The 24020-nt window shown below is 44.1% G+C and overlaps 1 protein-coding gene across 1 annotated transcript; it reads left to right on the forward strand.

Moving 5' to 3' along the window:
* The first annotated feature begins 5315 nt into the window (after nt 1–5315).
* On the forward strand, nt 5316–23653 carry VSTM5 (V-set and transmembrane domain containing 5). The gene is made up of 4 exons (XM_044287958.1): nt 5316–5541; nt 19417–19743; nt 19830–19967; nt 23096–23653. Exons 1-4 carry the CDS (start codon nt 5460–5462, stop codon nt 23128–23130), a joined length of 582 nt encoding a protein of 193 aa, XP_044143893.1. The 5' UTR covers nt 5316–5459; the 3' UTR covers nt 23131–23653.
* Nucleotides 23654–24020: the final 367 nt, after the last annotated feature.

Here is a 24020-nt window from a genome sequence, read left to right on the forward strand (position 1 = left end):
GCCTGTCTGATCACGTCTGTACTGTCGGTACCTTCGCAGGTACCTCCTGGTCTGCCTGGACCAACTGCCACTGACTGGTTTACACTCTGTAGTAGCCCCTGGCAATTACCGACGGTCAAGCCTATCCTCACCATCTGAGGCTCTAGTGAAATCCGGGTATTTGCTTAGTTACTCCCCTCCAGAGTATTGCTAGTCAGTGGCACCGTGGATTCACATTCGCTGTTCCGTGACACTTACTCACAGCTAGTTGACATGGAGAAGGATTGGAGAGAGAGATGGTGAGTATCTTCCATATTCACAATTCTTCAGGTATAAGGTATACGGTATGTCCCAGTCATCTCACTGGGTCCAGGTTTTCTGGAAATAACATATATCTCCCTATTTTATCCCTGGATCTCACCCTGCCTGCAGGCAGAGCACCCACCCTGAAAGAAGCAACCCCACCTCTCGGTGGCTAAACCCTTTAAGGTCCCTGCTCTTGCCCTCTAGATTGATTGTTATTCCCAAAAAGATGAAATTATAAATAAATAAGTCAAATGCCATTATAGAAAAAAGGGTCCCAAACAAAGGAATCATTAGTAAAATGAAATCCCAATGCTGCATTTCCCCAGTATTGCCACTGGTTCTTCAGGGGATACTGTGGTGAAGAGGGAGACAGACCATTGGTGATACGATGATCCTGTTCCCCAGCCTCATGTCTCCTCCAAAAAAAAGTTCCTATAGTTGGGGAAAAGACCCTAGATCAGTGGTGGCGAACCTATGGCACGGGTACCAGAGGCGGCACTCAGAGCCCTCTCTGTGGGCACCTGCACCCGGGAAAAAGTCTATGGTGTATTAATATGCCTTAGACTTTTCCTGCCATTCTTCAGCGCAGGGTACGCTATGAACAGCACAGGGTACGCTATGAATGTAGGCCGGCTGTTATAGCTAAATGATAAAGTACATGGAAGATCTACTATATTGGACTGTAGCATTCAGGTTAAATTGTCGTGTTGGCACTTTGCAATAAATAAGTGGGTTTTTGGTTGCAGTTTGGGCACTCGGCCTCTAAAATGTTCGCCATCACTGCCCTAGATGCTTCAGATCAATGGCGTCTATGTGCCTTTCAAAAACTGGCACCTTATAAAGGATACATCACCTTTTGGTTCCTCCCCTTCATTTTCTATTCTTCCTCCCACCTCCCTTATCAAAAAGTATAAAAATACACAGTATTACTTCGTTATAAGTTGTGCCCATCATTAGAAATTGCTCCCTTGGTAGGCTAAAGCGGTCCCATAAATTCTACACATTATATAATGCTCATAAATGTAAAAACAATGGTCTGTACGGAGAATGTTCCAATGTCTCCACAGAATCTCAAGGACTTTGCTTTGTGCATTATCAAATGTTCCTATTATTCTTATGGGACTCTCAGAACTCGTCACTTTTTGGGGTTTAAGGAGTTCCTCCTGTCCTCAATGAATGTTTTAAGGCCTCTCTTAATGTTCTTTCAGGGTACCCCCTTTCCAGAAATCTGTTTTTGATATCCCTAGATTGTTGAAGGAACGTTGGAGCATCAGAACAATTTCTCCTGATACGAATATATTGCCCCTTTGGTATCCCCCTTTAGGGGTTGGGGATGATGACTTTCCCAATGGAGCAAGCTATTTGTAGCTGTGGTTTTTCGGTACGCTTCAGTGTGTAACATGCCTTTCTTCTTTGACATTCCTAAATCCAAGAAAGATATTGCATCCCTATTAGCTTCCCATGTAAAATGTAAACCAATAGCATTGGTGTTCAGGGTTTCTACAAAGGTCTTGAAGGAATCCACTGGACCATCCCACAACACTAGCATGTCATCGATGTATCTTCCCCAAAAGAGGATGTGGGTGGTCCAGTGGTCTTCCTCCTCGGCAAATACGATCCTGTCTTCCTACCAGCCCAGGAGCAAGTTCGCATAAGTCGATGCATTGGCGCTACCCATAGCGGTGCCCCTGAGCTAGTGGTAGAACGTCGATCTGAAAAGAAAATAGTTGTGTGTTAAAATAAATCTAAGTAGATTTATTATAAACTCATTGTGTGGACGAAACTCAATACCCCTTGAATCCAGGAAATGTTGAACTGCTCTTATACCCTACTCATGAGAAATACTGCTGTAGAGGGCTTCCACATCAATTGATGCCCGCAATATATGTTCCTCCACAGTAATATCCTGAATTTTGAGTATTGGTGGTGGTGTCCCTGATGTAAGATGGTAAGGATGTAACAAACAAACAAACGTAAAACCCTATCAACATAAACACTAATATTCTGAGATAAGGAATCCACCCCTGAAACTATCGGTCTCCCCTTTAAAGGGTTGGATCCTTTATAAATCTTTGGTAATGAATAGAAAGATGGAATCTGTGGGTTATTTGGAGTCATAAATTTCATTTCGTCCTTTGATATTAATTTACACTCAAGGGCCTCCACTAAAATGGACCCTCCTCAATGAAGACTTCTGTAGGATCAGATTGTAACACCTCATAGCAGGAACGATTATCCTCAATACATATCATGATCTAAAAGTACTATATTACTGCCTTTATCAGACGGTTTTATAGTAATATCTTTATCTTTTTCCAACGTACATAATGCATCTCTCTCTTCCTTTGTTAAATTGGACGATTTATCCCTATCAACAGATATTTTGTCAATCTGTTGCGTCACCAGCCTTCAGAAAATGTCAATGGCAGAGGTATCTTGTTGTGGCGGCATCCTCTTACTCATCAGACATAAATGAGTAAATGGACCTTGTCCAGCAAGTCTTATCTTCCTCCCTCATTAATGACTATAAAATTCTAGTGCCCTCTAGACAGTCTAGTGGAATGCCTAATTTAGCACATTCTTCTCTGTCATTAGTCTTATAGAATTCATACCATTTTAACCTGCGTGTGAATAAATTAATATCTTTCACCCAGGAAAACAGATCAAAATCAGTTATTGGAACAAAAGATAGTCCCCTGGAGAGTACTTGTAGTTCATTAGGTGAGAGAGTTTTCCCTGAGAGGTTTACCACTTGATTTGCATTCACTTGTGTTTGTCTTCTCGTTGAGTATCCCTGTCCCTTAGATAATATGGTGGGCCTATCTGATTCCCCCCTCTTCTCGATAAAAAATTGGATGAGGAACCACCCAATGAGGATCCATTTGAAGCTTCTGGGGTTTTTCCCTGTGATCTCCCTTGACTTTGATAGGGCCTTCTTCCACCCCTATTGCTCTACTACGTCCTCTACTTGGGGGTTTACTATTGGTACTCCTATCAGGATGAATCTATATCAGTGGTGGAGTTGTCCTTATCTGTTATAGTGGGTATCTTCTCTTCCTTAAGGAATTGAAATGCTCTCTTTTCACGGAAGGTTGTATGTGATACTTCATTTCCAGTGGAGTTGCTGGAAGCAGACTGAACACTTGCTGTCAAGTTCGCACTAGATAGGTCTGAAGGGATTTGGGCAGAGCCAGCCCAGACTGTTGTTTGTACCTTAGATGTAGAATAGTCAAACATGGAGCATTTTGTCTTTTTGATTCTAGTCTTTTTTTTTAACACTTTATGGTAGCGTTCAGCAGCACACCCGTGGATGTCATTTGCACGTGTTTCAGTCCAGTCTGTGTGGCTATGGGGTCACTATGTCTATCACAGTTTTTTGGCACTGTGTGGACTGTGATTTGATGGCACATAACTGCTATTCTTATAGGGGGTTGTGGCGAGCTGTTACATGCAGGCAGTTTGGTTGGTACAGTATGGGGGCACCATGGTTGGCACCGTCATGATGGGGTTGTGGCAGGCTGTTTTATGGGGCACTGTGGATGGCTCTGATATACTGCAGTGGCATGTTAGGCTTTGTTGTGGAGGAACTCTAGACCATAGTTATGGAGGCTGGCTGTGTTACAGGGCACTGTCAGTGTTACTGTTATGGAGGCAGTGTGGTTCTACTGTTACTACTAGGGTTATTGTGGCTGGATCTTCTATAGAAGTAATGTATTTGGCGCTATGGCGGACTGCATTGTGGGTTTACTGGCTGGATTATGGGGTCACTGTGGCATCTGAAAAAGGGGCAAGTAAATAAGATGTTTGGGGCACTATGGCAGGTTTTGCTATAGCAGCACTGTCAGGTTATGTTATGGGGACACTGAGGCACCTGAATTATGTCTGGGGGCACTGCAGCAGGATTTTTCTATAGCAGCACTGGCAGGCTACTTTATGGGGGCACTGAGGCACCTGAATTATGTCTGGGGCACTGCGGCAGGATATTATATAGCTGGGCTATCAGGCTATTTTATGGGGTGACTGTCGTCTGAAAAAAAGGCGATTAAAATGAATTTTGTCTGGGGGCACTGCGGCAGGATCTGCTATAGCAGTACTGGCAGGCGATTCTATGAGGGCACTGAGGCACCTGAATTTCCTCTGAGCGCTGTGGTAGGATTTGCTATAGCAGCACTGTCAGGTTATGTTATGGGGGCACTGTAGCATCCAAAAAAGGAGCAAGTAAAAATGAATTATGTCTTGGGGCACTGTGGCAGGTTGTGCTATAGCAGCACTAGCAGACTGTGTTATGGGGGCACTGTGGTAGGCTCTGTTACATAGGTACTCTGGAAGGATGGATAAGGGGGCACTGGGATAAGCTGTGTTATGTGGGCACTGTGCCAAGAAGATGTTGTAGTCTGTGATAAGCTGTAGTATGGGGGCACTGTGGCACGTGAACAATTCATTGAGTTATGGGGGTACTGTGGCAGTTTGTGCTATAGGAACAATGCGCCAGGTACTCTGATTGCATGTCTGCTGTTATAGGGGCACTCTGGCAGTCTGGCAGGCTTTTAGAATCAGGCAGTATCTGTGGTATGATGAGCTTTGCTATGGAGGCACTTTGGTAGGCTGTGTTATGGGGGAACTATTACAAGCTATGTTAAAGGAGTGCTGCGAAAGCATTTTGCATTGTGGGGGTACTGTGGCTGATACTGTCATGGGGTTACTCTTGTATCTGAAAAAAGACAAGTGGACAAATGGTTGTGCCGCACACATTGCGCATATCCGTCCTTCATTTTCAAATCTAATTTTTGGGAGAGGATTAACCCCCGGTGTGTCTGGAGGGATGCATGCACTTGCAGCCATGACGGCCTTCCCTCGGCTCAGATGTCTTTGTAGTGCAGCCAGCAGGACCATAAATCAATAACTGGGCATGTGCTGGGAGCAGGCTGGCTGCCTTCGCTGTGTCTGTCTCTTTTAAAGGACGTGCCTATGAAAACTGGTTTAACCAGAGTCTCAGCGACGGCAGCCTCAGATATAAGGAGCAGCGAGGAGTAAGGTGATGTGCATAGTGCAGGTGCTGTGCACATCGCCGAGGGCTCCGCTCTTCTCCTCGCCTCCATCTATGAAGACGGAATAACACCACCCATCCTCATCATCATGAAAGGGACCTGACATGTGCCCTCGCCGTCTCTCCCATGAAGAATCTCAAAGGCTGGAGCCCAGTCAGAGCATCTGTCGTGTTCGTCGCGTTATGTCTCCTTCATCAGATCCAGCAAAGTAAGTGTCGGCGATTAGCACTGCTCAACGGAGCTGCGGCCACTGTGGAACCACAAGTGCCAGCTTTTCCCGGTAGCGCTGCAGCAACAGAAAGGTCACATGTTGCCTATCTCTGCAAACGCTCTGCCATTAATATTGCACTAGAGACGTAGCAGATACGAGTCTGTCAGGCGTAGCAGGGCTGAGATTGATATTTTGCTACTTACAAATTCAGCTCTGCTACACGGCGCAGATCCTAATGTTTACACTATTAATGCAATATATTTCTAATCAATGACCCCCCCCCCCCCCCCCCCATGGGCTTGCCCCTTTAAGGCATTATTAGTATTTGAGTTTATGCACAAAATGAATTGCTATAATTGAACCCTAGTGGCGGTTTAGTGATTAGACCCCTACAATGCGGCTTGTAAATTGGAAAACATGGAGGGAAAAAATGTCAAATCGTTCCAGCAACAGACCGACGTCTCCGTAATTCAATTTCTGCCCATACGTTTGTCACTGTGTAAACTCAGCATAGAGATCGGATGCTGTGGAAGTATCATCTCAGGGAATCCATCGCCAGCTCCCTAATGGACGCAGCTCTTCATCTAACAGGTTGCATGCACAGGGCTGCAGAACACGTCATTGGGGGGTCATATTCTCATCCTGTAAACGGCAGGGATTTTCATGGACGATGGGCAGCTCTTCTTAGGTTAATTGATAATACCAGCCATAAAATATCTACAGATTGTATCAACATAATGCATCAGCCCGTTCATGCATATGGATGACTATACATCTAGAGCATAGACGTGCTGAGCTGGGTTTGCAATTTAAAGGGCTTGTCCGTGGGTATGGCCACATAAGACTGCTGATCTAGAAATGTTCATAATAGAAAAAAAAAAAAAAAAGGAATACAAAATATGATTGTGTTACATGGTTGCTCATTAATTTTAAATGGTGGCGCATAATAATACATGTCTCCTGCAGTGGGCGCTCATGAGTGACCGCACAGAGCTTTTTCTCTTGATAAGGCCTCCTGCACACGACCATATTCGTTTATGCAGTCTGCAAATCATGTATCTGCATAAGGCCTCATGCACACGGACGTTTTTTTTTTCTGTGGACCGCAAAAACGTTTTCCGTTGATCCGTGTCCGTATTTTCTTCCGTGGGTCTTCCTTGATTTTTGGAGGATCCACGGACATGAAAAATGAAAAAAAAAAAATCTAAGTCAAGTTTGCCTTTGAAATGATAGAAAAATAAAAGATACGGATCACGGACACGGATCACGAACGCGGATGACAATCTTGTGTGCAGCTGTGATTTTTCACGGACCCATTGACTTGAATTGGTCCGTGAACCGTTGTCCGTGAAAAAAATAGGACAGGTCCTCTTTTTTTCACGGACTGGAAAAACGGATCACGGATGCGGATGCCAAAAGGAGCATTTTCAGATTTTTCCACGGACCCATTACAAGTAAATGGGTCAGCGGAAAAAAACGGAAAACGGAACAATGGCCGCGGATGCACACAACGGTTGTGTGCATGAGGCCTAATATGGATGCGATCCGTGTGCATTCCGAAATTTTCTGGGTACCCACTTTAAAAAAAAAGGCCTATTGTTTAAGTCTGCAAAACGGACAAGAATAGGTCAGGTTCTATCATTTGCGGCCCGGCCACACAGCACATGGAGGACATCCGCATGCTGTCCAAGTTTGTTTTTCGGACCCAGAGAAATGACTGGGTCTGTGTGCAACCCACAAAAATAGGGGATCGGACGTGGACCAAAAATACAGTTGTGTGCAATCCACAAAAATAGGGGATCGGACGTGGACCAAAAATACAGTTGTGTGCAATCCACAAAAATAGGGGATCGGACGTGGACGTTTTTTGTGTATTAATAGGACAGCTGCCATTTTATTTCTCCTAATGATTGTTCCCTAGACAAAACGAACCAGCTGCAGAGGAATGTCATAGATTATTACACCCCCAGAAAATAAAAATGTCCAGCCCCTTCCCCTGAGACCACGGGGTGATATAGGCGCTGCATACGAAGCTTTATCTGTCCATATAGTGTGTGTATAGTAGTGTTGATCGCGAATATTCTAATCGCGAATTTTTATCACGAATATTGGCACTTCGAGAATTCGTGAATATCTAGAATATAGTGCTATATCTTCGTAATCGCGAATATTCTAGTTTTTTTTTTTCATCAGTACCCATGATCCCTCACTGCTTCTTGCTTGTGGGCCAATGAGAAGGCTGCAATAGCTTTGACTTTAGGAGTAGTGTTGATCGCAAATTTTCGTATCGTGAATTTTCCGTTAGCCGATTTTCGCAATCAAGAAAATAATGACTGGAGATCACGAATTCTCGATTTTGCTAATATATGCTGAATATTCATGAAATATCGTGAATTCAAATATTGCCCCTGCCACTCATCACCGGTGTATAGTACTTTCATGCCATCATCCCCTGCTTTAGTGCTGCCATTAACTTGCCCGCCCAGTAAAGCCTCATGCAGACGTCTGTGGAACACGGTCCATAAGATACCAGACTGGCATTGCAGGAGCGCACGGCGTCATTGGTTGCCATGACACCGTGCACTCTTGCAATGCCAGTCCCGTATCTCACGGACGTCTGCATGAGGCTTAATGATAATGAAATCGCTCTGCTTATTCTGTCTAAGTCTACACAGCAAAGCTCACAACTAAAACAGGAAACATCAGCTTATTTTGACAAATGACTAGAATGACAACTGCAATTCTTTAAGCTATTTTTTATGTTGAAAGCCAAAAATTATAGCAAGTGACAAAAACACCAAAAACAAAGTTAAAAAAAAAAATTTAAATCTGATTTAAAATACATGTAAAGTAATGAATGTGTAGCACCTCCCCAATGATGAGCCTGGTTACACTGTAATTTGCTGATATGTTTAATAAAAACTGTTGTTAAAGCGGTTCACCAGGATCGACATATTGACAACCTATCCTCACGATGGATCATCAATATGAGATCGGCTGGGATCTGACTCCCAACACCCCTGCTGATCAGCTGTTTGAGGTAGGAGCGGGGCTCATTGGAGCACTGTAGCCTCCTCACAGCTCACCGAGCACAGCGCCATCTATTGCATAGTGGCTGTGCTCGGTATTGCAGTGGAGCTACATTCACTTAATTGGGACTGAAACTGCATCTAGGCCATATGACTGAACGTGGCCGCGGCCTCTTTATACATCTGATCGGCGGGGGTCCCAAGAGTTAGACCCCCACTGATATGATATTGATGACCTATCTTGAGGATAGTAACAAAAAATAGTTGTGGAATCGCACTCACCAGATCTCGAGGTCATCCGGCATGCAACAGCCTACCTGGAGTCCAAGATTCATCAGGGCTCCTACGCAACAAGTCCCAAGAAAGAAGATGGAGGCAGCATATCCGGTACAAAAATCCCTTTAATGGGAACCGCCAAGTGAACAAGCGTGCAACAGGTCGTGACGTTTCGGCTGATTCACAGTATGTTTGATAAAGGCTGTGAATCAGCCGAAACGTCACGACCTGTTGCACGCTTGTTCACTTGGCGGTTCCCATTAAAGGGATTTTTGTACCGGATATGCTGCCTCCATCTTCTTTCTTGGGACTATCTTGAGGATAGGCCATTAATATGTAAATTCTGGAAAACCCCTTTAAGCCTTGCAGTGCAATAAATTCTAAAGGCAAAAAACTAAGCAAACAAGGTCCATACATTAGTATAGTAAAGGTAAAATCTACCCCTCTAGTATCAGTCTGTGTATAACTGCATGTACATATTAAATCCTGCAATAAACGGCTCTGTTGTCTCTGTGATCACCTTGTGTGTATCTACCAGGGTGGATATAGTGGGAAATTACTTTCACCAGGAAAGTGTCCACACCCCACACAGCTTTCTCCTACTATTACTGCAGCTACACCTCCAGATAAGGCAGGGATGGGCTAGGTGTTTGCTTTACAGTAAAAGTGCCAGTACGATAACAGGAAGAACCTACGGTGTATGAACTGATGATCTATCGTATGGCTGACGTGTTGTAGTTTGAATCAAAATTAAAAGTTTTATCAGTTTGTTCATATTCTCATTTTGAAGGTTTCTTCTCCATTTACATCCAAAGTGAAAAAAGAAAAAAAAGTTCTTGGAATGTCTCTCCGATTTATGGTATATCCCACAAATGTAACATCATAGTCTAGATCTAACTTAAAGGGGTTATCCTATGACTAATGGAAAAAATGAAAATCAGACATCATCTAGTACATGACAATCTATTTCTAACAAAGCTAGAACCAGCCCTGTACCTCACATGGATCCAGAGATCTCCCCCATGCATTGCTCTGCTAGATTTATATCAAGCTGACGACGCAAGGGAAGTGTCCTTTCTGCTGCAGCTCAGGGGGCGTGTCCATGCTCTCCCTATCACAGCTCAGGAGGCGTGTCCATGCTCTCCCTATCACAGCTCAGGAGGCATGTCCATGCTCTCCCTATCACAGCTCAGGAGGCGTGTCCATGCTCTCCCTATCACAGCTCAGGAGGCGTGTCCATGCTCTCCCTATCACAGCTCAGGAGGCAGTTGAAAGATGAAACTGAGCATGTGCGGCCATCTTAGTGAGCAGGACAAAGAAATAAGAAAGAAAAAAACAGCAGCTGGCATTACCAGGAAAGATTAAAGGACCTTAACATGTATAGCTTGGAAGAAAGACGAGACAGAGGGGATATGATAGAAACTGCTAAATACATAAAGGGAATCAACAAGGTAAAAGAGGAGAGAATATTTAAAAGAAGAAAAACTGCTACAAGAGGACATAGTTTTAAATTAGAGGGGCAAAGGTTTAAAAGTAATATCAGGAAGTATTACTTTACTGAGAGAGTAGTGGACGCATGGAATAGCCTTCCTGCAGAAGTGGTAGCTGCAAATACAGTGGAGGAGTTTAAGCATGCATGGGATAGGCATAAGGCCATCCTTCATATAAGATAGGGCCAGGGGCTATCCATAGTATTCAGTATATTGGGCAGACTAGATGGGCCAAATGGTTCTTATCTGCCGACACATTCTATGTTTCTATGTTACACAGATATATTTTATTAAATAACTCACTGGCTATGCAAAATTTTTAATTACATGCAATTACAAAAGTATTCAGATCCAGGTGCTGGTTTGAAAACTAGGATATTTTTCATGGGACAACCCCTGGGAAGATGCCACCTATAATATTTTTTCTGGCAGTTAAAACCAGACAGCGACACATATACTTGCTTCTCTCCTTTTTTATGTTTTTATTTTCTGATTATAGATTTGTTATTTTATTTCCTGAACATGACTATGGGGTGTGATATGCAGTGCCAGTCAGCAGGCGACAGGACGGGAGTGGTGGCAGTGAGGATGAGGGTTATTGTCATTACGGTGGCCTAGGTCCTCCCCAGTGCTCCCTTGTTCCCTCGGGCACACCCTGGTTTCGAGGTCTGCCTGGTGTTAGGTGGGGTGCCCTCTGTGTTAGAAAGCATTGTGTGGTTCAAGGCAGGGACAAGCCGGGGACATAATATATCACTTTTTTCCCACACCCAAACTCCAATGATGAGGCTGATTTAATAAATGAACAACTCATTATGGACTATAATGGTGGCAAAGTGTACATATACATACTCTATGCTCTAGTCACAGTTCAGATTCTTGCATGTCTTGCAATTTCCATAGTTTACAAAGGTGGTAGACGGGCCTAGTAGTTTCCTCTCATCCAGTAACTATACTTTCTCTATTCAATCACAGGGGTAGTCCCTCCCTCCCTCCCTCTGTATTTCTCTCTATCTCTATTCCCTTCGAAAAGCTGCACTACAAGTACCCAACAGTGGGGCATAGCTTCCTAATGGGTGGCCAATCTGTCTCCAAAGTATGCCAAGGTTCCTATTCTTCCGGGTAAGGTGCTATGGGGTCTAGAACCTGTATGCAGGTTATCTCCACAGACTTTTTAGCACGCACCTCCTCTAAATGACTGGTACACTCCAATGTAGTCTCGATTGCTTCCTAAGAGGCTGATGTAAGGCACTGTGTCTCAAGCTGGGTGGTTAATTTCAACCCAGGGCCACTTTCTGTTTCCTTTTCTCTCACTGTCTTAGCTTCAAATCAGTCTGGAGGATAGGTCATCAATATAAAGTACTGGACAACCCCTTTAAGCTTCAACTGCTCCTGCCTCTCCTACTACCACTATCTAATAGCTGGAAATAAGAAGAAATTAGTTTAATTTTAAATGTGAACAGAGAAGAAAACAACATGAATCAAAATCAGTATAAGACAAGGCAAGCAGAAGTTTTGCAAAGTTAAAGGAGTATTCTTATCTTAGACATTGATGGCATATCGCTAGGATATGCCATCAATGTCAGAAAGGTGAGGGTCCCACCTCTGGGACTCACTCCTATGTCCATAATGGGGCCCCTGAAGTGATGGAGAGCATACCGGGCTCCATTCACTGCTATGGGAACTCCGAAAATAGCAGAGCGAGCATGCTCAGCCATTTTCGGAAATCCCATAGCGGTGAATGAATGGTGGCTGCACTTGTACGCTCTCCTTCACACCGTGCATGCACAGCCACCAGCTCTGTTTTGGGAACTTGTGGCCGCGCTCGTACACTTTCCTTCACTTCGGGGGCCAATTTGAGAGATGGGTGGGACCCACGTCTATATGACATTGATGGCATATATTGTTTGCGTGGGTTTCCTCCGGTTTCCTCCCACACTCCAAAGACATACTGATAGGGACCTTAGATTGTGAGCCCCATTGGGCACAGTTGGATGCTAATGTCTGTAAAGCGCTGCAGAATATAGTGGCGCTATATAAGATAAATAAAAACAATGTCTGAGATTGGTAAAGGCCCATTTACAGATGCCAATTGAAAGGCAATTATCAGGAACAAACAGCTCGATCTCGATAATTGCCTATTGTTGAGCCACAGTAGGGCTGCATTTCCACACAGCAATTATCCTCTCACTAAGGGAATGAGTGAGCTCTGCTGTGATAGCTTCTTCCCATAATGATTCATTGTTTGCCGGCAGAAGATCCTGGTTTACAGAGGACATGTGGCACATCAAATGATTTGATGAGCCACATGAAAGATGTAATCACCCAAAGAATGAACAAATGTTTGCTCGTTTCTTTGGTAATTGGTGTTAGCTTTACACTGGGCAATAGTCGTTTCCAAAAATTGCCCCAATCCTCCGCCCATGAAAAAAGGGCCTTTACACAGCAGCTTCCGACATTCTATAAATTTACAAGAAATAATAATGTTATAGATATTATTAAAGGGGTTGTCTGAGATATTTTAACTGATGACCTGTCCTCTGGCCCTTAAAGTCACCTCCAAATGGGGTTATCTTCAGATGGATATTTGGGGCTTCTTATTCACTGGAGGATCCTCCGGTAGTCTGGCGGACCAGTCGTGGACAAAAACCCATATATTGTTAGATTTTACATTGAGGTAGATCAGAGGTCTGTTCTCCTTCCCATACTAGTACTGTAAACCTCCCAGACATTGTTTTATGAGACATGGAAATGAGTAACTACAGGATGAGTCTTAATAAGTGACTCCTTGTATAATATTAAACTATGTAGAATATATGGATATTGAGTAAACTCTGGGCTTTTACAAGCCAGAAAGTCTTTTATTACAGTTTAATGGTGCATTCATACATAGCAGCATGCAAAAATAATGCAGTAAAAAAGGTGGTAAAATGCAACTTTTTCTTAAGGAGCTTCTGTCACCCCACTAAACAAATTTATTTTATTTTTTTTGTGTACTTATAATCCCTATCCTGCCATATTGCCATACATTATGTTATTAATAATTTTCGTTCAGTAGATTTAGCAAAAAACGTACTTTTAAGATATGCTAATTACCTGTCTACCAGCTAGTAGGGCGTCTACTTGCTGGTAGCAGCCGCAGAAAACCGCCCCCTCCTTCTGTTGATTGACAGGGCCAGCCACGATCTCCTCCTCCGGCCGGCCCTGTCAGCATTTCAAAAATCACGCGCCTGTGTTGATTCGGCGCAGGCGCTCTGAGATAAGGAGGCTCGCCTCCTCAGCACTCCCTCAGTGCGTCTGCGCCGATGACGTCTTCCCTTTAAAAAGGTTGGTCACCATTTGTGGTGGTGGTGGTGGGGGGGGGGGGGTTAGCACACCCCTCTTCTTCCTGAAAGACCTGCAAAAGGAAACTTGCTTCCAGACCGTAGCTGCTTGCTCGGGTCCCTCGCTGTCAACATCCTCTTTGACACTGCTGCAACCAATCTCTGGTTGTAGTGGTGACCTGCTATTCCTGCATCATGTTATTTGGTCACCTGATGCAAGGGGGGAAGGTCACTTCTGCGGGCAGTGATTGGCTGCATCGGTGTCAAAGCGGAATTTGACAGAGGGGGATTGAAGTAAGGCAGCCGAGGCCAAGGAGCAAAGGAGCCAGGTCCCAGCAGTGGGGAGAAGGTAGGATAACCCTTTTAAGAATTGGATGCAAAGACTTTTTAATTTCCGGATTAAGGACATCAAGGAACCATATTCTCTTTGAGTTTTTTTTTGCATAATCATTCACTTGGCTGCTTGGTGGCTTAGTGGTCAGCACTGGTGCCTCGCAGCGCTGAGGTCCTAGATTTGAATCTGACCAAGGACAACATCTGCATGGAGTTTGTATGTTCTCCCTGTGTCTGTGTGTGTTTCCTGGAACTTGCGAGCTCCACTAATGCAGGAGAGGACTGGGAACTTAAAGTGGTCCTGAAAAAAATACTAAAAGTGCCCCTGTTTTGTAGTCGGGTCCAAACTGATGGAAAACAGGGCCAGCAATACCATATTGTGGCACATTATACCACTCCAACAGAGCCACAGTGCATAGTGCAATACCACAATGCATCACAAAATACTGCCAGCAGTGCAAAATACATCCCCAAAAACTTCCACTGGCCGGCCGTGAGCAGGGCCCAGGCAGCCCCCTGGGCATCGGCCCACCGGGAAATTTCCCTGTAAGGTCTAGGGCCAATCCGGCCCAGCAAGTGGTCACAGCGCTGCAGATATGTGCTATATAAAAAAATAATAAATACATTGTACTGAACTGACAACAGTGTGCCTTGCACTTAGCAGAATTGGACTATCTCCACTCAATAATGCATTCTTATTTTCTCCTGGCAGGAAGCGTCTGCATCAATTATTGATTGTAGATTCATAAATAAAACTATTTCCAGAAAGAATGGGGTTCCCCCGCTTTATTCATCTCATTTGTACTTAAGATTAGGCAGAAAACTGTACATCATGTTCAGAGACCTACAGTAGGTCATCTACCCCTATCTATATTCATATGAGGACTGCAATTGCCTCTGATGCTTGGCTCTGCCCAATGGACCTTCTGGTCACCTGGATCTTGCATACCAATCCTATAACATATGGAAAAGTAGATGCGCCATATGCAACGACCTTTCCTACTTTATTTATAGGGTACTATTATTTATTTGGGCACTATATGGTACACAATAAGAGGGTAAGGTGATCACAAAGCAAAGTCCATGCTGGTGCACTGAGAGAAGGTTTGATACTTTGCATCGGTTTCACTGGGGGTCAATATGAGTATTTTTCATTTTCCATACTTTGGCTGCAACACCCAGAACCTCCATGATTTAACTAAATTGCGCAAAGATCACCATGGAGATCTACAGTGATCTATGTTTGGTTTAATAGAATTGCAGGGGTTCCAGCATTGTGTTCATAATATGCCCTCATCATCTCCCGCCTAGACTACTGCAACATCCTTTTCTTTGGCCTCCCATCTAACACTCTTGCATTCCTCCAATCTACACTCAGTTTGGCTACAAGGAAACATGTGTCGAGCCACATGAAGATTGTGATGTTGTATTAAGACATCGGATCTAATTATTTGTAAGTGTTTTTACAGCCAGTTCATAGCGCTAAAATGCACTATGCAAGTTGTAGATGGCAAGTTGTACTCAAGTCGCCCAGATCTTTTTGGTCATAGGACCTTTCTGAGACTTGCTGTCTCAGAAAGGTCCTATGTAGACACACCTTTAATCTATCTCTTCCCTCATTTCCTCTGCGCCTTCCCTCTGCTAGTCTATCTACTAGATAACAACTGCCCAGAGAATTCAGTACAAAATATTCACGACGACATGCAAGTCTGTCCCCTCCATACATCTCTGACCTAATCTCCCAATACATCCCCACATGTAATGTCCAATCTTAGAAGACCTCCTTCTTTACTCTCCTCTAGTCTGTTTTTCATACTCCATGCATCCCCCCTATTCTAGAACTTGTTACCCTAAGGCCTCTTTCACACAGTTTTTTTGCCCGGATAAGAGGCGGGAGCGTTGCGGGAAAATGCGCGATTTTTCTGCGCGAGTGCAAAACATTGTCATGCGTTGCACTCGCGTGAGAAAAATCGCGCATGTTTGGTACCCAAACCCGAACTTCTTCACAGAAGTTCGGGCTTGGGATTGATGTTCTGAAGATTGTATTATTTTCCCTTATAACATAGTTATAAGGGAAAATAATAGCATTCTGAATACAGAATGCATAGTAAAACAGCGCTAGAGGGGTTAAAAAAAAATAAAAAATTAATTTAACTCACCTTAGTCCACTTGATCGCGAAGCCCGGCATCTCCTTGTGTCTCCTCTGCTGAACAGGACCTGGGGTGAGCATTAAATAGAGATTAAGGACCTTTGATGACGTCACTCCGGTCATCACATGGTACGTCACATGATCTTTTACCATGGTGATTCACCATGGTAAAAGACCATGTGATGACCATGACCATGTGAGGTCTTTTACCATGGTGAATCACCATGGTAAAAGATCATGTGACGTACCATGTGATGACCGGAGTGACGTCATCAAAGGTCCTTAACCTCTATTTAATGCTCACCCCAGGTCCTGTTCAGCAGAGGAGACACAAGGAGATGCCGGGCTTCGCGATCAAGTGGACTAAGGTGAGTTAAATTTTTATTTTTATTTTTTAACCCCTCTAGCGCTGTTTTACTATGCATTCTGTATTCAGAATGCTATTATTTTCCCTTATAACCATGTTATAAGGGAAAATAATACAATCTTCAGAACATCAATCCCAAGCCCGAACTTCTGTGAAGAAGTTCGGTTTTGGGTACCAAACATGCGCGATTTTTCTCACGCGAGTGCAACGCATGACAATGTTTTGCACTCGCGCGGAAAAATCGCGCATTTTCCCACAACGCACCCGCCTCTTATCCGGGCCAAAAAACTGACGCCCGTGTGAAAGAGGCCTAACTGATCTGACTTTTCTCCACCTCTGAAACCTTCAAAAGCAACCTGAAAACCCACCTCTTCAGGAAGGTCTACAACCTACAACTACCCTCCATGCTCTTGCCATAATATGTGTCATGGCTATGACCTTCCAATTGAGCTCATTGAAAGAAATGATTCTGAAGACCAATTTGTCCACAAACAAGACAAGTTGTCAATGGGCTGTCAAATAACAAAAAAAAAAAGTGATGAAGATGAAACATCTTCATGAGTTTAACCTTCTGGGTCTTGATTTTGTGTTAGAAACTGGACCCACTATTGCATGCTTTGGTGGAGCAGGTCACTGCCTACAACAAGATCAGCACACTCATCCTCTGCTGATGTCATCATTCCCTGATTTGATTACCTACCTCAAAGGGATTGATCACATATATTTTATTTTTTGAGGGGGTTTGGCCACCGCTCTTTGCAGACTTTCTTCCCGGTCTCGACTGCCTCCTTTGGGTCTCCCCTGTCAACTTCTTCTTTGATATCGCTGCAGCCGATCACTGGCCGCATGGGTGACCTGATCCCTTTATGTCATGCGGCCAATTTACTTTATGCAAAGGGAGCAGGTCACTGCTGCAGCCAACGATTGCAGATGTTGACAGCAGGGGATCGGAGCAAGGTAGCCAAGCCCGGGGAGCGAAGGAGCCGGGACTCAGAGGCAGGGAGGAGATAAAGTATGCTTCCCTCTGCAGGTCTGTCTAGGAGGGGTGGTGGTGGGGTGACCAAAAAAAACTAAACAAAAGGTGGCCAACCCCATTAAGAACCTACAGTACGATTTCGTCTTTATCCTAATGTGCCCACAGGATTAAAAGCCTCTTGAATTTATTTATGCTCGTAAATGGAAGGATTCCGACAATGATAACATCCTATAAGGGAATTGCTCATATTGCTATCGTCTCATTGCAGCCTTCAAAGAAAAGATGCTCCAGAGCTGTACATCACAAGAGTCATAAAGAAACCAATCACCAGCTAAGCTGATATGATTATCTAGCATTTCAAACAATGGTTATAGATATTTCAGGAAGTTTTTAGAACATTATTAGTGAAGCGGCTTTGATCTGAGCGCCTGCAGACGATACAGATCATACAGCACTATAGAAAGGAGAGAATTATAGTACAGCATGAACTGGTGCAAAATGCCAAATACTAGGCTAGGTTTACACATAGGTTTATTATGGTGTTTTTGCTGTCTTTTGATGCGTGGGTTTTTGTTTGTTGTTTTTTTTTGCTGCTGCTGTTTTGAAGCACAAACACCATCTCTAGATGTTAAGTGAAAGTCAAAGGGAATTTTGAAAAGCAGGACACCAATGTGTTTTTTTCATATTGGCATTTTTTTTCCAGGGTGTTTTTTTTTCTGTTTTCTTTTTATTGCAGCATGTAACATGGTAACATAATTTGTAAGGCTGAAAAAAGACATCCGTCCATCCAGTTCAACCTGTTATCCTGCAAAGTTGATCCAGGGGAGGGCAAAATAAACAAACCTTAATGAGGAAGAAGACAATTTTCATCATTTTAGCAGGAAAATAATTCTTTCCGAATCCAGTCAGGCAATCAGAATAACTCCCTGGATCAATGGCTTTTGTTCTTGCATTTTTACATAACCGTTTTTATGAGGAGAAAAAAACCACCTGAAAACATGCATTTTACATGTGTGAAGAAATTAAACTAAAACACAAAAAAAAAAAAAAAGCATGTGACATAAAATAATACATGTGGTTTTATTGTATTTATTAGTAGTAAAAGAAATAAAGTAAGACAAATTCAACAGTGAAAGAGCCCAGAGTATGGGGAGAACATCCAAATTCTATGCTGATGTTGTCAAAGGGGTTGTCCGTTCCTTCACTGTTGATGTTCTATACTCAGGATAGGTTATCAATATCTGATCGGCGAGGAGGGGCCACAATTGGCCCCTCAGATGGGAGCTCCATAGAAGTGAATGGAGTGGTGGCTGCGCATGCACAGTGCACTCTCGTTTTCTTTGGAAACCTTGTTTTAGAGATAGGTGCCAGTCCCAGAGGTTGATATTGCTAGCATATCCTAGCGACATGTTACCAATGTTCCAGGTGAGACGACCCCTTTAAGGGAGTTGTCTTATAAAGACAACACCTTTCCATATGCCCTGTTAGGCATATGGACATCCTAGTGGGGACTCTTCCACTCAGGACAGCCTCCTATGAGCCTACCCTTTACATCTCTGGAGTAATTGCATGTGTTATTTCCCTTATATACTTAACACTTTATGATCAAGACTCTTGTCTTCAGTTTCTGGGACAGGAAGTAGCTGGCAGCCATAGTGGACCTCATGGGGTTTCCTTTTTTGGTCACTCAGAGAGTCCTCCAACCCTCACAGTCCTAGTTCGAAGAGTCAAAGAGAGCCTTTCTTCCTTGTGCATGAAAGACATGAATGATGGACCCATAGAGTGTGGTCTCACTGATCCATGTTTGGTCCATCATGAATGTGTCAGATCAGATCCTTCAAGACTTTCAGACCAGATCCTTCAGGAAAATGTGTAAACTAGAGAGAATCTGCAAATAATATCACTTCATGGAGGTTTTTCTTTCTTTCCAGCTAAAGGAATCAGACTCCTGGTCTCAGACCCTATCATAAACGCAACCGTGACCCAAAATGTCCTCCTGTCTGTTGAGTACAGAAGTAACGGAACCCCGTGGATACAATGGCAATACATGTCGAGCTGGAAGTCGCAGTGTATCATTGAGTGGAAGGTGAACTCTTACGTTAATATCTCTGCCAGTTACACAGGACGGGTTCACAGGTTTGAGAATGGCTCCATACAGCTACAGAATGTAGAAGTGAGAGACACTGGTTTCTATATGATCACAGTGAGTGATGACTTTGGAAGTACCAAGCAGAGCACAATTATCCTCAATGTTCATGGTAGAACCTCTCTCCTCCTCTCTTGGCGTTTTCTTATGTTAAGGTCGAATTGCTGCCATTTTCTTCATGACTCTTTCTTGTTTCAGAAATCCGCTATGAAGAGTTCTACTTTGTGGCTGTGTTCATTGCATTTCTCGCCACAGGATCCGCCGTATTGGTCTGCCTGATGTGGATCTGCAACAAATGTATTAACATTGCCCAGAGGAAAAAGCAGCATCGGAGAGGTAACTACAATACGGAGTACATCTCCCGAAGTTACAACGTCCTACCAAGCAAGCTGAGGCCTGCTTCTTGCCCAAAAGGGGGGCATGTTCATGCTCTCTCTGGCTGTCCAAGGGCCAGCACATGCACCCTAATCTTACCATGAGCTACTTTAGGCACCTTCCCCTGTGGGAAGGTGCCTGAGCAATAGATTGCAGTATGTTATCGTCCTGCAGAGGTGTGCAGTTAGCTTGTTTTACCGTCCTATGTACTGACTACTGCCTGACTTTTGGATTTGACCCTACGGTGCCTGGCCTGACCTGTCCCTGATCTCCATTCTGACCCTGAGTTGCCCACCTTAACCTCAGACTGTTTATTGGATTGCACGTACACTGCCCGCCCTACCTGTGGATTAGCAGTCACTTGAATTCACACTACTCCAAGAGGTAGTGGCCTGGTGGTTTCTCTGCAGTGAAGTCTGGATCCCTGTACAGGGGTTAAAGGTTTCAGACCACTGAGATAATGCCCTTCAGAATAGCCCCAACCAAATCTATTCACATGCACTTCGTTATAGTGACTCTTTGTGCCGCTGTAACATAGTCTGTTGGCAGGGGGTCATTTGCAGTTCACGCTGCCCTAGTGATGAAAAAATACTACCAAACCGTGCCTAAATAATACCACTGGACAGTGACTGAATATTACCACCAGACAGTGACTGGATAATAAACTCCCCACAACCCCTACCACCCTTCCTAAGGCCTCTTTCACACGACCGTTTTTTTTTTCCGTTTTGCGGGCCGTTTTTTGCGGTCCGTATACGGTCCGTATACAGAACCATTCATTTCAATGGTTCCGCAAAAAAAACGGAATGTACTCCGTGTGCATTCCGTTTCCGTATTTCCGTTTTTCCGTTCCGTTTAAAGATAGAACATGTCCTATATTTGGCCGCAAATCACGTTCCGTGGCTCCATTAAAGTCTATGGGTCCGCAAAAAAACGGAATGCATACGGAAATGCATCCGTATGTCTTCCGTATCCGTTCCGTTTTTTGCGGAACCATCTATTGAAAATGTTATGCCCAGCCCAATTTTTAATATGAAATTACTGTATACTGTATTTGCCATACGGAAAAACGGAACGGAACAACGGAACGGAAACGGAACCACAACGGAAGCAAAAAACGGAACAACGGATCCGTGAAAAACGGACCGCAAAACACTGAAATGGACATACTGTCGTGTGAAAGAGGCCTTACCGTGACAAAATAAAACCACCACACAGTGACTGAAAAATACCACTATACTGTTGTTAATATGTAAAAATTAGTACCGAAGTAAGAAAATTACTACCATACAGTAAGTGGCCTAATACTACACAGGTGGTATACAGAGTATCACCGCACTGTACTGCTATAAAAGCCTGTAGCTCACAGTAAATAGCACCATACACGTAAAGAACCCTACGTTAAATAGCACCATACAGATAGAGCTCCATAATAATAGTGCTATATACATTGGGATCTCTTTATAGCACCATACGGAGCACAGAATACTAATTGTGCCCCATATAAAACTGTTAAGTATAGATAGGGTCCCCCTACATGTCTGACATAAAATACCATGCAGACCCCAAACCAGGCCACCGAAATTAAATTAGTCACCTGACCAGATCCCATAAATGAAATCAGACCTCATGCCCTTTTTACGGCTCCTTACAGAATAGAGCGGTGGGATTATGGCTTTAAGCAGGGGCGGACTGGAAACTTAAAGTGGGCCCGATAATAAAACAAAACATAAAAATGGCCCCAAGTTGTAGGCAAGTCCAAATTGACAGAAATACGGGGCAACACAAGTAGGCAGGGCCAACGCAAGCTACAAGTAGGCAGGGGCAAACAGAAATAGGCGGGGCCAGCAATACTATAGTGCAGCACAAAGTACTGCCCCTGCAGAACCAAATGCCACAGTGCAGCGTAATATACTGCCCTATCACCATACTGAGGATATTGATAAAATTGAATTCAGGAGGGCACCTGCGGCCGCTGGCCAGAGGCATAAGTACCTGATGCTCCCTGCATTAATTAATGCTGAGAGCATGAGATCGTTATGTACCTGACCAGCAACTGTGCGGAGGGCTTGGGCAGCCCCCTGGGCATCAGTCCACCAGGATATTTCCCTCTGGGGTCTACAGCCAGTCCGTCCCTGACTGTAAGAAGGGAATTATTATCTACTCCGTGGATTGGACACCATAGAGAACAGTCAGCTCTTGGGGTCCAAACTAGAGCTCTGTTTAGGGTTGCCACTCCGCCGGTAATTTAGTTCCTCTGCCGATGCCGGTAATTTTTGCAGGTATTTTCCTATATGGACTGTTCCATTGTGTAGCGCTCATTAGTACAGCCTTTAACTTCCGCCCCCCCCCCCCCCCCCCCAAAAAAAATGTATCTCACCACCTCGATTTGCTCGTGCCGCAGTGAACACTCGCTGCTCACTGGAAGCTCAGGACAGAACCTGCGCAGGTCTTGTCCTGAGCTTCCAGTGAGCATCAAGTGTACACTGCGGCGTGATCAGATGGATGAGGTTTTTTTTTTGCACAAGTAGAGAAGTGGGCATTATTAATTTTGGGGGGCACTAATGGGGGCATTACTATTACTGAGGGTGCTAATGGGGCATTATTAATTCTGGGGGGCACCAATCGGGCCATTACTATTATTGGGGGGGCACTAATGGGGGACATTATTAATTCTGGGAGGGCACTAAAGGAGGCTTTGCTATTACTGGGGACACTAATGGGGACATTATGAATACTGGGGGGCACTAATGGGGGCATTGATATTACTGGGGGTACTAATGTGGGCATTATTAATTCTGGGGGGCACTAATGGAGGCAATACTATTACTGGGGGCATTATCAATTCTGGGGGCACTAATGGAGGCATTAATATTACTGGGAGCCACATTATGACATAGTGTGTTAAGTCACGCCCCTACAAAAACACCCCTTTTGGGGTGTGGCTTAACTTGGCCGGTATTTTTTGTTGGGAAAGGTGGCAACCCTGGCTCTGTTGATTTACAGGCGTATAACAGTGTATGTGTTGTATAATCTGATCTTCCTGATCCATAAACTCTAATATCTCCTTCATTCTCTGTTACTTACAGCAGAAGAGATTGAGCTACGTATCATCTCAGCCTGAGCGACCTCGGCATGGACCACCTACCTCACCCCACTAGAGAGACTGTTGTCCAGTCCATGTTTACCAGTGACCAGGGGTAGGGGGCGCAGTATGTCACCATGGTAACGGATAAGTACGCACTGGATGCGGCACTACTGAGCACGCTCCGCAGTTTAAAGGACATTTCCATCTGATGGATTGGAGTCCGCAACCAAGTGCATACTAGATCAACCAGTACACCCCATTGTTTCCAGTGTCTCATCAGTGACACAACCAGTCAGTAGAGATTCCTTTACATCGAAGAGAAGGCGCACTTTTCGGCGACCTGTTACAGCATGTGTTGGTAACAACAGGGTCCGCGTGTACGGTTATGTTGTGTTGTTATGCACTGTATGGAGCCTGTTTACCGTCTGTGTTTAAGTTGTCAGTATGTCAGAGTCGATGGATGAGTGATGCTCAACAATGTGGTGGTGAAACGTGAGCCCTTGTAAATATCATGCACTGTATAGACGTATACATTTTATAAATGGAACTGTGAAGTGGATTTTCCCCGGTCTTTATTTGGAGGTCTGAAAATGTCTATGTTGCCCCTAGCAACCAATCACAGCGTATCTTTTATGTCATACTCTGCTGTTGAAAAATGAAAGCTGCGCTGTGATTGGTTGCAAGGGGCAACAGACTGTGTTTTGTTTTCTGTCTTAGTAGAATGTCCTTAGCAACCAATCACTGAGCAGATTTCATTTCATATTCTGCTCTTGAAAAATGATATCTGCGCTGTGATTGGTTGCTGAGGCCATTCTACAAAGACAGAAAAAGAAAAACTGTCGTTGTTGCCCACAACAACAAATCACAGAGCGAGGGGAGATTTATTTAAAAAAGGCGAAATCTGGAGCCAAAGCTGCCATATTAGC

The sequence above is a fragment of the Bufo gargarizans genome, chromosome 3 (assembly GCF_014858855.1).
Source record: "Bufo gargarizans isolate SCDJY-AF-19 chromosome 3, ASM1485885v1, whole genome shotgun sequence".
NCBI classification, from domain to species: domain Eukaryota; kingdom Metazoa; phylum Chordata; class Amphibia; order Anura; family Bufonidae; genus Bufo; species Bufo gargarizans.

Excerpts from the sequence above, each read along its gene's own strand:
- VSTM5 (XM_044287958.1), top strand. The coding sequence starts at position 5,460 with ATGAAGAATCTCAAAGGCTGGAGCCCAGTCAGAGCATCTGTCGTGTTC. Across the intron at positions 5,542-19,416 it reads CCTTCATCAGATCCAGCAAA|CTAAAGGAATCAGACTCCTG; the intron begins GTAAGTGTCGGC and ends CTTTCTTTCCAG. Across the intron at positions 19,744-19,829 it reads AATTATCCTCAATGTTCATG|AAATCCGCTATGAAGAGTTC; the intron begins GTAGAACCTCTC and ends TTCTTGTTTCAG.